General features: G+C 47.2%; 1 protein-coding gene across 3 annotated transcripts in view; it reads left to right on the plus strand.

Annotated features, from left to right (window-relative positions):
* MYO16 (myosin XVI) overlaps positions 1-9855 on the plus strand; it is a 167649-nt gene extending 157794 nt beyond the window's left edge. For all 3 annotated transcript variants that reach the window (XM_077314411.1, XM_077314418.1, XM_077314403.1), the window contains exons 33-35: positions 521-679; positions 1814-1905; positions 8185-9855. In XM_077314411.1, the coding sequence (XP_077170526.1) occupies positions 521-679; positions 1814-1905; positions 8185-8418 (485 nt within the window). In that variant the 3' untranslated portion in view covers positions 8419-9855. The remainder of the gene's footprint in view (positions 1-520; positions 680-1813; positions 1906-8184) is intronic.
* Positions 9856-15505: the final 5650 nt, after the last annotated feature.

Here is a 15505-nt window from a genome sequence, read left to right on the forward strand (position 1 = left end):
GACAGATTTTTTTGGAACACGGGAGGAAGGGAGAGGAAGAAAGAACGATGATTAGGAAAGGGGCGGAGCCAAATGACTCAAAATGGTAGCCATGGGGGGGAAACCAATTGCGTGCGTTTCCGCATTGGGCAGCCCCAAATCCGACTCTACCTTGACTGTTGAAATTGATATAACCAGGATTGACCAAATGCACGATAAGTCAGACAGCAATTCGGGACTGTGCCTGGACAGGTGAATTTTAAAATGGACGGAAAAGCTGGCCCTTTAAAAATGCAAATATTGCTAATGTGGAAACAGTCTGAGTGTGGCACATCTGAGAAGAAGGGGGAAAGTGCCCCAAGAGTAGCAGTCTCGTGACAGATGAGGAATGACCCTTAATGGGAGAGAATGTCACTATTCCATCTAGTTGTCTTCTTGCTGGTCCCTGCAGCGTCTTCTTCTCATATTCTTTGTACACCACATGTTGCCGATTCCAACAGGCCCTGCATGAGAAACTGAACAGGAACGTTTCTTTCCTCAGGTACTGAAGCCAATCTGAATGTGACAAGCAGGGAAGGCTCCATCCCAGTCGAAAATGTATCAGAAACCCAAGATAAGAACGCAAACAACCCTGGGAACCCAGCAATTAATTCACTGTCTGGCTCTGTAGCTGCTGAAAATGGAAATTCCGTCTTGAACGGTAAGCCATTTTCGACTAAGATCAAAACTGCTGAAAGATTCTTTAGTAAAGTAGAGCAGGGATAGTCAACCTGTGGTCCTCCAGATGTTCATGGACTACAATCCCCATGAGCCCCTGTCAGCAAATGCTGGCAGGGTCTCATGGGAATTGTAGCCCATGAACATCTGGAGGACCACAGGTTGACTACCCCTGAGCTCGAGCATCCATTCAAATGGATGGGCAGGAGATTCAGGATAGACAAAGGGAGATGCTTCTTTGCCCAGCAAATGAGTGAAGTGTGGAATGAACGCCCAGAGGATGTAATGGTGGCTGCAGGCAAGGACAGCTTTAAAAGGGAGGATGATGGAGGATAAGTTATCAGGGTCAACTGTCCTGGTGTCTGAAGCCCAGTGCCAGGAAGCAACATCAGGGGAAGACTTCACCTCTGTGTCAGGGGTGGCCAAACTGTGGCTCCCCAGATGTCCATGGACATCTGTCAAGGTCTCCTAGGAATTTTGAAGGGCAGAGTAACTGACTGGCCACTGTGTGAGACAGGATGCTGGAGTACATCACAGAATCATAGAGTTGTAACGGGCCAGACAGGCCATCTAGTCCAACCCTCTGCTCAATGCAGGATCAGCCTAAAGCACCCAGGATAAGTACCTGTCTAGACCAGTGGTTCTCAGCCTGGGGGGTTGGGACCCCTTTGGGGGTTGAATGACCCTTTCTCAGGGGTCACGGCAGGGCAAGCAACTTGACCTGGGGGGGAGGGCACCATCCACACAACAGCCTTGTGGGGTAGATTGAGATGGAGCGTTCGTCTGTTTGGAGGTTTTTAATGGATAGGGTTGCCATAAGTTGGGAAAGACTTGACAGCAATTATTACAGACAGAATACAGTAAAGTATTCATAAAGCCCTGTCAAGTTGTGACTGGGATGACACCAGCAAGGGTCTTTCAAGGTATTGCCACTACCCACTGGAATTCATGCTGGAAGGTATATTTTTGGCATGGGAAAGACTCTCTCTCTCTCTCTCTTTCTCTGCATGTGTGTGTGTAAAGATTGCCGTGAGGGAGGGTTGTACATAAAGACAGGGGGGAAAGAATGTACGTCAATTCATAACTAAGAGGTGTACTGTTTTAAAAACAACTTTAGGTTTACCAGAAGCAAACAAGTACTCAAGGCTGCCGAGTGGCAGTGAAACAAGGCCGTCGATGCACACGCACAGGGAGAGTCACACTACTCAGGTAAAGGGTTCTCTGCAAACCACTGAGAGAGAAGATCTGCTGGGGCCCCCGGTGCTAAGAGGTGTAAGCGATATAGGATTCTACCATCTATGTTTCCTACCCCTCTGTTAAATGCTAGTGGGGGGTTAGGAGGTTGAATACTGCCATGTTTTTGTGGTTCTCTGTGGTTTTGTCTTATTGTATGGTTTTATGTCCAGAGGGTTTTAATGGGTTTTATATGGACTAATTGTAACCGTCCACAAGCCGGTCCCGGGAGTGGTGGGTAATAAGTCTCAATAATAAATAAATTAAATTAAAATAAATAAAACAGCACTGAGGATATATTCCCCTGAGCTTACAGCACCTCTTCACTTTTGAAATACCCAGATGTGCTTTGCACATTGTCCCCCCCTGGAGAGAGCCAGTTTGGTGTAGTGGTTAGGAGTGCGGACTTCTAATCTGGCATGCTGGGTTCGATTCTGCACTCCTCCACATGCAGCCAGCTGGGTGACCTTGGGCTCGCCACGGCACTGATAAAGCTGTTCTGTCCAAGCAGTGATATCAGGGCTCTCTCAGCCTCACCCACCCCACAGGGTGTCTGTTGTGGGGAGAGGAAAGGGAAGGCGACTGTAAGCCGCTTTAAGACTCCTTTGGGTAGAGAAAAGCGGCATATAAGAACCAACTCTTCTTTTTCTTCTTCAGTTATAGCAGTGCTCTCTCAGCCTCACCTCCCTCACAGGGTGTCTGTTGCAGGGAGAGGAAAGGGAAGGCGAATGTAAGCCGCTTTGAGACTCCTTCTGCTAGAGAAAAGTGGCAGATAAGAACCAACTCTTCTTCTTCTTCAGTAATATCAGGGCTCTCTCAGCCTCACCTCCCTCACAGGGTGTCTGTTGTGGAGGGAGGAAAGGGAAGGCGACTGTAAGCCGCTTTGAGCCTCCTTGGGGTAGAGAAAAGCAGCATTCTTCTTTAATCCCTAGAATCTCTTGCTAAAGAGAGCAATGTGAAAGACTAAGGCTGGTCAGATTAGGCAAGTCTACCTTTGTTTGGACAAGAAAATTTTTCAGTCCCCTTCCGTCTAATTATTCCCAAAAGTCAGCTTTGCACAACTGGTTTTCCTGCTTATCACCACCTGTCTTGGCTAAGGGTCCAAGCAGTTCATCTTATGCATTAATCTGATCTTCCAGCATGCCCTTCTGTCCCTACCGAGGAGGGCATCCTGTCAGAATGGACTTGGCCAGCTGAATGGTGTGTTTGTAAATCTTCTTTTGCTCCACTGATGGAGCCAGGGAGTCAGATTGTGGTACAGAAATCTCAGATTCCTCACCATGCCCCTGTAGGTCTTTAGTCTTCTCAGCTTTGGCTGATCAGCCTATGTCTATGGAGTCTAGTGAAAATGCAGTGCAGTATGTTAAGTCTTCCTGCCTGTTGAAGGAGGCTTTTACTTCCCCCCCACACACTCCCTGCTCATTGTTTTATGCTTGTCGTATGTCTTGTGTTTTATTATTTGCTGCTTCTTCAGAGCAGATGAAAATAATTCATAATCATAATCTAGTCATCCTGGAATTATAGAATTTACTCTTCCTGTACAGAGCAATATATTGATATCAGAAAATTCCACATCAAGGATGGAATTATGTCCTGAACTCCGTTCAGTGACTCATATTCAGCTTTTAATCTCAAAGTAAAATATAGTCCATATAAACTTCATTTTCTGAACATGCCAGTCACAGTTCCTGGAGAGACTAAAACTACCAGACCATGGCCACACAGCCAGGAAACCCACAATGACCAGTTGACTCCAGCTGTAGGCTCCAGCCTTTGACAATTCATTGTTTGAATGTCTGCCACTTTGGGACAAATAATAAAATAAACTAGAGGACACATGACCTTTGGCATTCTGGGTGTGCATGGTGACCATTTTGTGTGACTAGGACAATGTGTGGATCTTCCATGAATGGAAAATCTATATGCGGAATATTCATGCTTTACCCTATTCATACAAAATGGCAACAGCATATATCAGGAACATCACAGGTAGTGCATGCTCCCTTTGGTAGGGTCTGAGTAAGTGTGATCGTAAGGTTTGAAAAAGATTATACAATTAACTATTTTAACCCATTCATCTTTAAAATTGAGGGTGTCGTTTCAAATGAGCATAGCTTTTAATAGTTTAACCTAGGCTGAATCTGCACAGAGCTTTTATTCCAATCCCAGGTCGATTCAATCCCTGCTGTCTAGACTGAATGTGATTTCCATTATAAATTGGGGTGATTTAAATTTTCCCTCTGCAACAAGCATGCTTGATCCAGAGTGACCCTATCTTTCCCCTGAAATATCCTGAAGTGGATATAACCCTCAATATTTGAAAAAATCACCATGAGTAAAGGTGCAGATCTCTGGTTTTCCCATACTAACTTGCTGACTTGAGCTTCCAACATTGTAGAAAAGTCCTGATTGGCCAGGGAGTCAGTTCAAAGGCTTCCTCATTCCCAGGTTGCAAGGCTTCCCTTAAAGGGGAAACCCTAACTTCTCTGGGCAGAAGCTCCAGAAGCCCTAACTTCACTCGGCAGAGATTTGCCTCTTGGATTTATTCCCCCTCCTTTGCTGTCTCCAATCCTCTACCCCCCACTCGTTCAAGAAAAGAAAGTAAGAGACACCTGCTGCAATTAGCACCCCTCCCCGTTCTAAGCTTCCCCAATCGAGTGCAGAACACTTTTCTGTTTCAGTGGGGGGGGGGGGGATATAGAGGAAGACCCGAGTTCAAATAGATCTGAATTCAGCAAGATCCACAATGGAATAAAGAAAGTGCAGAATCAGCCCTGGGCTCTCTCTCCCCTCCCCCTTCCTGTCATTTTTTCTTGTCCTGCCTCACGTTCTCCCAGTCTTTGGAAGGAATATCATGCCCATCAGATGAATAATATATTTTCCACACAAATCCTTCAATTGGTTTTTGTCTCCCTCACCACCTAACGGTTATTAATTAAAGCTTAATTTCCTCTATGCTCAAAGAACCAGGAAGAGTTTTAATGAAGGAAGGGAAGAAAGACAATTTTGATCTACGTCCTGGACCAAATATTTATTTCTGTTCTAAATTGGGGGGGGGGAAACATACAAAGGAAATGCTGACGCAAAATTAACTGAATGCAAACTATGCCAACATTTTTTTTTTAATAGCCTTGGCGTCTTTGTGTGAAATGGAGGATGGATCCCTCTGTGCCGCTGGCAGGGTTCCCTTATTTGGCAGCCGTCAGTTCTGCAAACCCTGCATCAGTGGCAAGGCAAGAATAATGAAACAGACCCTTTTAAAAAATCCTTATCCGCTTTCTCACAGCCTTTCTTCACCATGAGCGTGCGTAAACGCGCACTGGCGTCTTGTTGGAGATGGCCACAGATCTTCTCGTGAGGGGGCGCTTCTTTGAGAGGAATGTTGCATTCTTTGAACATTCAAAGTGCAATGTTTTATACCCGTGAAAAAGGCAATAACCTCCCCACAACAGCATATCCATTACTCTTCTGACTCAAGCAGAATGCTGCAGTCTGACTGCCTCAATTGTCTTTGTGATGTTATACAGATAAGCAACATTACTCCCACCGCTGCCACCATGTGCAGATGCCATTATCACCGATTTTTGTGCTTTAAGTTTTTAAAAACTTTCTGGGAGGCTGAAAGCAAGCTGTCACATCATATAACCTTTGTGCTTGTTTTAAAGTTGGGACAGAGGAGCACTGCTACCCACCCACCGTGAAAATGCTCGATATTTGGGGAGCCTGCACTCCCCCCCCCTGCCACCAGCACTGATGTGCACATCCAATTAGGTTGTTTTAGGGGAACCAAACAGCAAATGCAGCTCTCTTGAGAGCGTATCTGTTGGATCTTGAATGAGCAGAGAGGGCAAGTTCCTGAAGAATAATTTCTTGTAGACTTATGTATTGATTATTAAAGTAAAATGCTCCCCCCCTGCAAAAGTAAGGGGGGAGAATTTAAAGGGAGCAGGCAGACACTTAACAGCTGATAATGACAGGATGCTGGCCACCCCTTTTAAATCCCTCTTCAAGCTTAGCAGTGGCACAACTTCATTATCAGCTGTTTGGTGGGTGCCGCCCAGTGAAGCTTTTCAGATTTGACCAAATCAGTTTGGCTGAATCTGGAAAGTAAAGTGGTATTGGTGCAGTTTGAAATCGGCCCGAATCATTTCTGGCCGAATCTTGAATGGTACGAATTTTTCCTGTGTGCACGTGCCTACCTCAAATCTCATTTCTCTCTCTCTCTCTTTTTAATTATATTGCAGACAAATTTGATTAAGCAAATTTATCATTATTTTAAAGTTTTAGCTTAGATTATGATTGTGATTGCAATTGTATTGGTTGAGGACCATGATAACAATAAACAACTACTACAGGACTCAAAGCTAGATCTTCGGTTGCAGGCCAACACGAATACCCTTTGAAACTTGCTTTCCAGAGTGGAGGAAAGATATTTATATTCTGAAAGACCTTGAAGGATTTTAAAATGATGGCTGGAATGGTGTATCTGTCCCCCCTACTGCCCCACAGCAGTTTCACTCTTTTGATTTTGATTCTTACTATTGTCTGTGGTTCTCCTGCTTTCATTGTCAGTGCTTGTACTGTTCCTTTTCTTTTTGCTATGCTTCTCTGAGTGCTTTTATTAATATCCTTAGAATCATAGTGTTGGAATGGGCCATACAGGCCACCTAGGCCAGCCCTCTGCTCGTGCAGTATGCCCCTATTAGGGTTGTGTGTGGCCTTTCTAGGCCGATTTGGATGCTGCCGCGCACAACCTAGCGCCTATAGCCTCTGCAGCTTTTATAGATGGGAACGGTGGTCGTGTGTTGAATATATTTTACATGTGCTTTTTCTCTTTTCCAAACCACCTTACTGAGCAGAAAGATGAGGACAGAATTAAAGCAATTATAGTAAACCAATTCAATAGCTTCAGAAGATAGCTGTTCTGTTGGTCTGCAGTGAAACAGCAGGATATGAGTCTAGTAGCATCTTACAGACTAACAAGTTTTTCAGGGCTACCATTTGATGAAGGAGCTTTGACGTTCATAAGCTCATACCATGAAAATCTTATTGGCCTCTAAATTGTTACAATTACAGACTATGAGCCTCTTGTGGCGCAGGGTGGTAAGGCAGCAGAAATGCTGTCTGAAGCTGTCTGCCCATGAGGCCGGGAGTTCAATCCCAGCAGCCGGCTCAAGGTTGACTCAGCCTTCCATCCTTCCGAGGTCGGTAAAATGAGTACCCAGCTTGCTGGGGGGTAAATGGTAATGACTGGGGAAGGCACTGGCAAACCACCCCATATTGAGTCTGCCAAGAAAACGCTGGAGGGCGTCACCCCAAGGGTCAGACATGACTCAGTGCTTGCACAGGGGATACCTTTACCTTTACCTTATTACAGACTAGCCTGGTCTCATCAGATCTTGGAAGCCAAGCAGGGTCAGCCCTGGTTAATGTTTTGATGGGATATCACCAAAGAGGTCCAGGGTCCAGCTCTGAATGTCTCTTGCCTTCAAAACCCACCATAAGTCAGCTTTGACTTGATAGCCAAAAAAAGAAATTGCCATTGGGCTTGAATCTAGCAACACTATCACTCTGCCCCTTCTCCTGTCTCACTAGGCCTACACGCCCCCAGAATTACAACTCTCCTCATTCTCCCATCATATCTAACTCTTGGTTGTTGTGGTTAAGAACGGCGGCCTCTAAATCTGGAGAACCAGGCTGGATTCCTCACTCCTCCACATGCAGCCAGCTGGGTGACCTTGTGCCAGTCACAGTTCTCTCAGAGCTCTCTCAGCCTCACCTTCTTCACTGGGTGTCTGTTCTGGGGAGAGGAAAGGGAAGGTGACTGTAAGCCACTTTGAGAATCCTCCGGGTGTTAAAAACCAGGGTGCAAAAAACCAGCTCTCCTTCTCCTTCCTCTTAAAAAGTCAGATTTGCTTATGTTCTTCTTGTGATCACCCAAAGTCGGCACCCCACATCTCCTGCCTATTCTTATTGCCCCATTTTTGTTTTTAACATCAAAATCTTTGGAATCAAGCCCTAACTCTTTGATCACATATGTCCAGACACTGAACTTGGGAGGACTGAGTAAGCTCTGTACACATGCGGGGGTGGGGGTGGGGGTGGGGGACGGGAAGAGGTATCGGTACTGACTTCCTGCTGTTGGGGCGGAAGAGAGAGACCCAGACGTCCAGGTCCCTGTCTCCCCCTGGACCCCCTCACTGTTCTTCCCACTGCCCGTAAGGAATCTCATCCGTGACCCCTTTCCTGTTGCAGGTTATCCATCAGCTCAGACTGTCAGAGAACGAGAGTGCGGCTCTGCGGGAATTGCTAGACTGGCGCCGGAAGCTTTGCGAGGAACAAGAGGGCTGGCAGGCCATCCTGCACCAGACAAAGCAAAGCCTCGCAACTCCTCCCCCCTCCCCTTTCAAAAAGCCAAGTCTCTTGCCGAAGGCGGACGAGACGTCCTGCAACCAGCTGTCTTCAGGGATCTGGGACACCACCATGTGATCTCGTTTTTGTTTTGTTTTCGGTAGGCCACCAAGTACATTGTCTTAAGGGTGCAAAAAAAAACAAAACAAGACAAGACAAAACAAAAAAAAAAACCCTTTTCAACGCACAGAACCGGCAGGTTTCTCCCACTTCAACGTGTGCTAGCGTTCCCGAAAGCATCGGTTTATCGAAACGCAGGAACGCCTTTTATATAGATTTCTCTGGTGTACGTACGAATGTGTTCTCTTTGTAGGGCCGGATCCAGTGCATTAACAGTGCAGATCGCATGCTAATACGGCAGGGAGAGAGGGATCAGTCCCCAACCCCATCCCTGAGGAGGAGACTGGTTTGAACACCCTTGGATGCCAAAAGCAGAGCTCCAGGGCGTCAAGAGTTTCTCCCCCACCCCTGCCCCACACCCTTTAACATAGAGAGAGAGAGAGAGAGAGAGAGACGTGGTCCAGAAGGGTCATACACTGAAAACTTGGTTGCCCCCTGGACGATTATCCCTGTGGGACTGCGATGATGATGAACTGCGATCTCGTTCATGCATTTTATGTTCTGCTGACCATTGCAGCGGAACCCAAACTATGCAAAACTGTGGGCTAGGTTGCAGTCCTGCTGCTCTGTGTCACTTAGCAAGCTGGACCCGAAAGTGACGCCTATAAGCGTCATCTGCTGTGGTCTGCCCTTCGCGGCAGATCGAGCCAGTAGGGGGAGGTCGTGAGCATTCCGGGACGCCCCTTGGGTAAACGTCGTATATCACACCGTGTTTCTTGTCTCTCAATGGAACAATTTTGTTATCGTGCATGTACAGAAATACATTTCTTTCTATAGGTGTGTGTTTGGCTGAAACAGCAAGTATAATGAGTATTCACATGTTTATGACTAGTATGTTACAGCTTTATGCAAATGGTGCTGGTCTTTTCTCCATAATGCAGGTGGTAGTTGCTAGGATGAAAGCTCTCCCCCACCCCTCCCTGTTTACTCGTAAGGAGACCAATCTTTACGATACGTTGCTCCGAGGCAACTTGAACTTACCTTCACGAAATGGAATTTGTAGGCGTTTAAGGCAGCATTTGGATGCACAGAGCCAACTGAGAAGGGCAGGCTCTAAAAATAAATGTATTATTCTTATACATAGAAACAGGAGCAGTGCAATGAGTTCGGCTTCCCCTTTCCTTTAAGCTCCCAACCACCCATGTCCATGGTTTTGGCTCTTCTGTACATCCAGTTCCAGCAAAGGATTTAGGGGTGGAGGGTAGAATGCCCTAGAGCAGGGGTAGTCAACCTGTGGTCCTCCAGATGTTCATGGACTACAATTCCCATGAGGGTAGAATGCCCTAGAGCAGGAGTAGTCAACCTGTGGTCCTCCAGATGTTTGTGGAGGGTAGAATGCCCTAGAGCAGGGGTAGTCAACCTGTGGTCCTCCAGATGTTCAAGTACTACAATTCCCACGAGCCCCTGCCAGCAAATGCTGGCAGGGGTTCATGGGAATTGTAGTCCATGAACATCTGGAGGACCACAGGTTGACTACCCCTGCCCTAGAGTTCACCCACCAAAGCAGTAATTTGCTCTACAGAAACTGATCTCTGTTGTCTGGAGATCAAGTGTCATTCCAGGAGATCTTCAGGACCCACCTGGAGGTTGGTGATGATACTCAAACCCCATTTTCAGGCAAATGGCCCCTTTTCTTTTGACAGGAAGGAGGCAAAGAGAACTCAAAACTCGCATAGTTATCTGGACAAATGTTTGTGCAGCACTTTTTGAACGGAGGTTTTTATTTTTAACACTTTAAAATTGGTTCCAGGAACCAAAGGTACCTTTGCGACTGACATGTGGGTCAGCCAGTCCATCCTAGACCACCCTTCCCGACATAGAGGTGCTGGTAGTAGTTTTTCTTCATGGGAACTTGAGCAGGGTCTGCCTCACCGCAGGGGCACAGGCTGAGGCGAAAAGAACCCAACAAAGGGGGAAATAGAAGGAAAGGGATCAAGGAAGTCTTAGATGAAGGAGGACGTAGAAAAACAGAGGCTGATGTGATGGCAAGAAGACCCACCCATGGCCCTCCCACCACTTATAGTGGACCAAGAGCACGTAGTCTGTACGTGTCATGACTCACAAGGCTTTCCCAGCAGGGTGACAATGCAAGACAGTTCGGGATCCTGCCTGACCTTCTGCCTGGAGAGGGGACAGGAGGCAAGCAGCAGATGAATAGTTGTTTGCGAACAACCCACAGCTGATTATGCACTCCTGGAAGCACAACCAGAGTTTGTGTCACAAATTATGTCTAAGACAACATAGAGTGTGTCTGAAGGTGCCCTCTCAGAATCATGTCATAGAGGTTTGACTCGTGGGATATGACCATCTCGGTTTTTCAGCAGAATCTGAGAGGGGACATGATTCACAAAGCAACATTTGCCTGTGCTCAAGTAGTCTGTTGCTCGGATGGTGGTCCATGCCTTGGATAACCCTGGGTTGATTGCTGCAAGTCCCTGACTTCTCTCCCATGGGGTCAGTTTCATGGTGGGAGTAACTGCCCATTCATCCGGGGCCACATTAGCTTCAGAAGTGGTCCACACAGCACCATAGCTAAGGGAGCTCAGTAATATTGACGCTGACCCTCCCCTCAATTCTAAGGAAATAAGGCAGGATAGAATAATTTTAAGTAAACAGATAGTTTTGTTTAATTGGGCTATGTATGAATCTTCACCAGCATCCCATAGCTCTTTGGTCCTGAGAGATCCTTCATACTCTATCCTTGATTCATAATTGCTGCTGGCTGCTCAGCCACCATGGTCATCTGATCCCATGGCAGTGGTTCCACTAAGGTTGCCAGCCTCCAGGTGGAATCTTGAGACCCCTAGAATTACAGCTCACCTCCAGACTGAGTATTCGGGAGGGGGGTGGATGTTTTGGTGGGTGGACTCTGTTCTTGTTTGGTGTAGAGGTTAGGAGTGCGGACTTCTAATCTGGAATGCAGGGTTCAATTCTGCACTCCCCACATGCAGCCAGCTGGGTGACCTTTGGCTTGCCACAGCACTGATAAAGCAGCTCTGACCGAGCAGGAATATCAGGGCTCTCTCAGCCCCACCTACCCCACAGGGTATCTGTTGTGGGGAGAGGAAAGGGAAGGTGACTGTAAGCCGCTTTGAGCCTCCTTCAGGTAGAAAAAAGCGGCATATAAGAACCAACTCTTCTTCTTCTTCTTCTTCTTCTTCTTCTTCTTCTTCTTCTTCTTCTTCTTCTTCTTCTTCTTCTTCTTCTTCTTCTTCTTCTTCTTCTTCTTCTTCTTCTTCATTGAGGTCCTTGTCCTTGCTAACCTCCAACCACTAATCTCCAGGGTTTTCCTAATCTGGCTCTGATAATTCCACTCCCCACTTCTTTGCTGGTGGCCAGGGGGAACCTGGCAGCCGTGTGTTCCACGGAGGGGTACCCATGTGAGGAGCAGGCTCCACAGTAGCCATTGGGGTCACCAACCGCAGGTTGACATATCATTGAACTGGCAGTCTTCAAGCAAAGGTTGGATGCACACTTTTCTTGGATGCTTTAGGATGCTTTGGGCTGATCCTGCGTTGAGCAGGGGGTTGGACTAGATGGCCTGTATGGCCCCTTCCAACTCTATGATTCTGTGATTCTATGAACTATCTCAGCAAGGTCCTATTTTTCATAGAATAATACAGTTGGAAGGGGCCTCCTGGTTCATCTAGTCCTGCACTATGCAGGACACTCACAACCCTATCACTCATCCACTGTCACCTGCCACCCCCTTGAATCTTCACAGAATCAGCTTCTCTGTCAGATGGCTATCCAGCCTCTCAAGGTCTGGACTAGCTGAAGCGGCCGTTCCCACCTGTAGCAGCCAGCACCGTGCTGCGGGGCTGGCTGCTACGGGCAGGAACAGCTGCTTCGGCGGCTGAATCACACAACCCCAGGGCCGGTTTATCCATGTAGAACATGTAGCACATGCTAATGGCCCTGCATGATGCCTTCCATCCGTGAATCAGGGCTGGAGCTCTCTCGTCCCCCACTGTCCCTCTTTAGGGACCCTCAGGGTCACACCCCTTTCCACTGCAGGGGGCCCGTCCCCTCCCAGTCTAGCTGCTCCTGTTGCAACTGTACCCTGCTAGGGCCCACAAACCCTCAAACTGCCCCTGGTGCTACGGGTCCCGTGAATCTTTAAACCACTCCTGCTTCGATTCCATTCCAATGAGTCAGCCGTGACGACACCCTCTCAGAAGCAACGAAAGTAATCACGGCAAACTTGATTTAATGAGACCAAATCCTCACCGTCTTTAGCCGGGATCGGGGCCTTGGTGTTTCGTTCTGCTTTGCCCTTTCTCTCCGTGTTCCTGACGGGGATCATCAGGATGGCTCTATTACGCCGGAAAAGCCCGGCGAATATCACTCGTGTTACCTTTACATCTGCCTGTAAATCTTTACAAATGCTTGTTGGTAAATTCTGTGCCTCTTTGTTAGACTCTCTTTTTTTTTTCCAGGTCATTAATTAAATATGACATTCCATTGCTTTGTATTTTATATATATAATATACATATATATATATATATGCCTATACAATTTTTCTAAAAAAGAAATAATCAGGTCCATGTCGGTGTAAATGTATTAAAAGATCCCTGGCAAACTGTACGATGATATGAGGAACTGCCGGCTCTCTTCTCCTGCTTCTGGCTGTCTTTATGTACTCAGGGGTTTGGTTTTTCTCAGAAGAAATGAATAAATCCCTTTGTTGTTTTATGCGTGGCATCAGAGAATCCGTGACTTTTCATCATTGACGCTTCACGCTGTTTATGTCCATTCCCGGCTCCCCTGAATATTAGCTTCTTCACCCCGGGGTTCCCTCTTAAGAAAATACATGATGTTTTTAAAGGATCTACAAAGTCTCCAAAGACATTTTATTTATATCACAAGATGTTTCCGAAGGCATTAGCCTTGCAATTTCTGTTTTTTTTTTTAAATGAGAATATGTTTTCTCGACAGAATTTGTTTCTCTCTCTCTCTCTCTTGTGCAGGACATATTTTTGAAGGGGAAATGGCCCAGTGGCTTGGCTTCAGGGTATTTATTTGTTTGTTTGTTTGTTTATGCCCCGTGGGGGGCATAAGCAGATAAGTGGTTCCACAAATAAGCCAGACCCAGGCTTAATCCGGAAGCAGACTGGTAACCAGTGCAGATGGCGTAGCACTGGCTGAATATGGGCCCTCCAGGATGTTCCAGTGAGGACTCTTGCAGCAGCGTTCAGTGCCAGCTGCAATTTCAGGGTCAAAGCCAAGGGTAGGCCCATGCAGAGCGAGTTACAGTAGTCTAGTCTGGAAGTAACCGTTGCATGGATCACTGTTGCTAAGTGTTCGGAGGGCAGATAGGGCGCTAGTAGCCGTGCTTGGAAAAGATGAAAAAACGCCGTTCGGTCTACTTTCATGACCTGAGACTCCATGGAAGGGAGGCATCAAAGGTCACATCCAAGTTCCTGGCTTCTGGTGCCGGTGATAATTACACCTCATCCAGGCATGGGAGATGCGCTTCCTGATCCTTCCCCCTTCTACCCAGCCCTAGGACCACCGTCTTGGAGGGGTTGCCTGAGACATCCAGCCACTGCTTCCAAACATCTGGCAATTGTATCTGGGGGGAGTCCGGCTGGCCATCCATTAGGAAGTAGAGCTGGGTGTCATCTGCAGATTGGTGACATTCCAGCCCATAGCCTTGGACCAGCTGGGCTAGAGGGCGTATATAGATGTTGAAAAGTGTAGGGGAGAGTATCGCCCCCTGAGGTACTCCACATGGGAGCCCAAAAGAGGCCGAAAACTCTTTCCCCACTGCAACCCTCAATGTTCGGTTCCAGAGAAAGGAGACTAGCCACTTTAGTGCTGTCCCCCTAATCCTGGCCCTGGCAAGGTGGTGGGCCAAAATCTCTGCTATCCCAGGCAGGAGAGAGAGGACCAGGCACATAACCCAGTCCTCATGCCAGGGACACCTTTAGTTTTGTGCGGGAGAGATGGATTGTGGCTGATGTAAACTTCTTCCTTTCAGATAAGAATCTCTGTTCCTTTCTGCTGATGAGCTTTATGTATGTTCTGTCTTTGGGGCTTCATGGTGTTTGCAGCACCAGCCGACTGGATTAAGGTGTCTCCCTCACAACCAGTGAAATGTAATTCTACCTCAGTAAACCACCACACCCAAGAGGAGTTGCCAAATTCAGCAAAAAAAGTAAATAGAATGCATTAAATTCTTGGGGGGCGGGACTAAATAAGAGAGTCGGGATTGGATTATGGTTTAGCAGTATATGCCTCTTTTAGGGGTGAGCGCTTTGGTGCAGTTCAATCACCGAAGCCCGAGGCGGCCAGCACAGAGAGGAGGGGTGGCATCAGCGTCAGCATGCCAGTTGGCAGCCGCACATAAGCACAGAGCTCTGTGCCTGTGTGCAGGCACCAGCTGACACACCAATGGCACTGCTGCCCCTCCTCTCTGCACCACGGCACCGGCCGCCTCTGGCTTTGGTGATTACTGAGGCGGCTGAAGCGCTCACCCCTAAATTCAAATACATTTACTTATATTGTGACAGCTTTCTAGTCTTCCCTGAATCCCTTACTGGTACTCTCAGAACCCAGGACAAAGGAAACCTTGGCAGAGTCTGCACTTACTTTGTTTATTCCATTGTCAATCCTGTTGAGTTCAGATTGATTTGAACTCGAGTCTTCCTCTCCCCCCCTCCCCATTGAAACAGGAAAGTGTTCTGCACGTGGTTAGGGAGGCTCAGAAGAGTGGGGAGGAGGCAAATGGAGACTGTTTTCTTGAAGGGGGGAAGAGGATCGAAGAAGTCAGATGAGAGACGAAAAAATCCTTTCTTTTCTTGAAGGGGGGGGGGGGAGGATCGAAGAAGTCAGAGAAAAAAAAAACAAGACCTAAATAAGTTGAGAGAAATTAGGGGCTTCTCCTTTAAGGCAAGTTTGTCACATGACCACCTGTGGCCAATCACGGGTCCTCTACCACGGAGGAGAGCCCAGATTCAAAACAGCCTTTAAATATTGAGGTTTAAAAGCACTAAGATATCGCACAATAAAGGTAGGGTCACTCCGGATCAATCCTTCTTG

The sequence above is a fragment of the Paroedura picta genome, chromosome 1 (assembly GCF_049243985.1).
Source record: "Paroedura picta isolate Pp20150507F chromosome 1, Ppicta_v3.0, whole genome shotgun sequence".
Lineage (NCBI taxonomy): Eukaryota > Metazoa > Chordata > Lepidosauria > Squamata > Gekkonidae > Paroedura > Paroedura picta.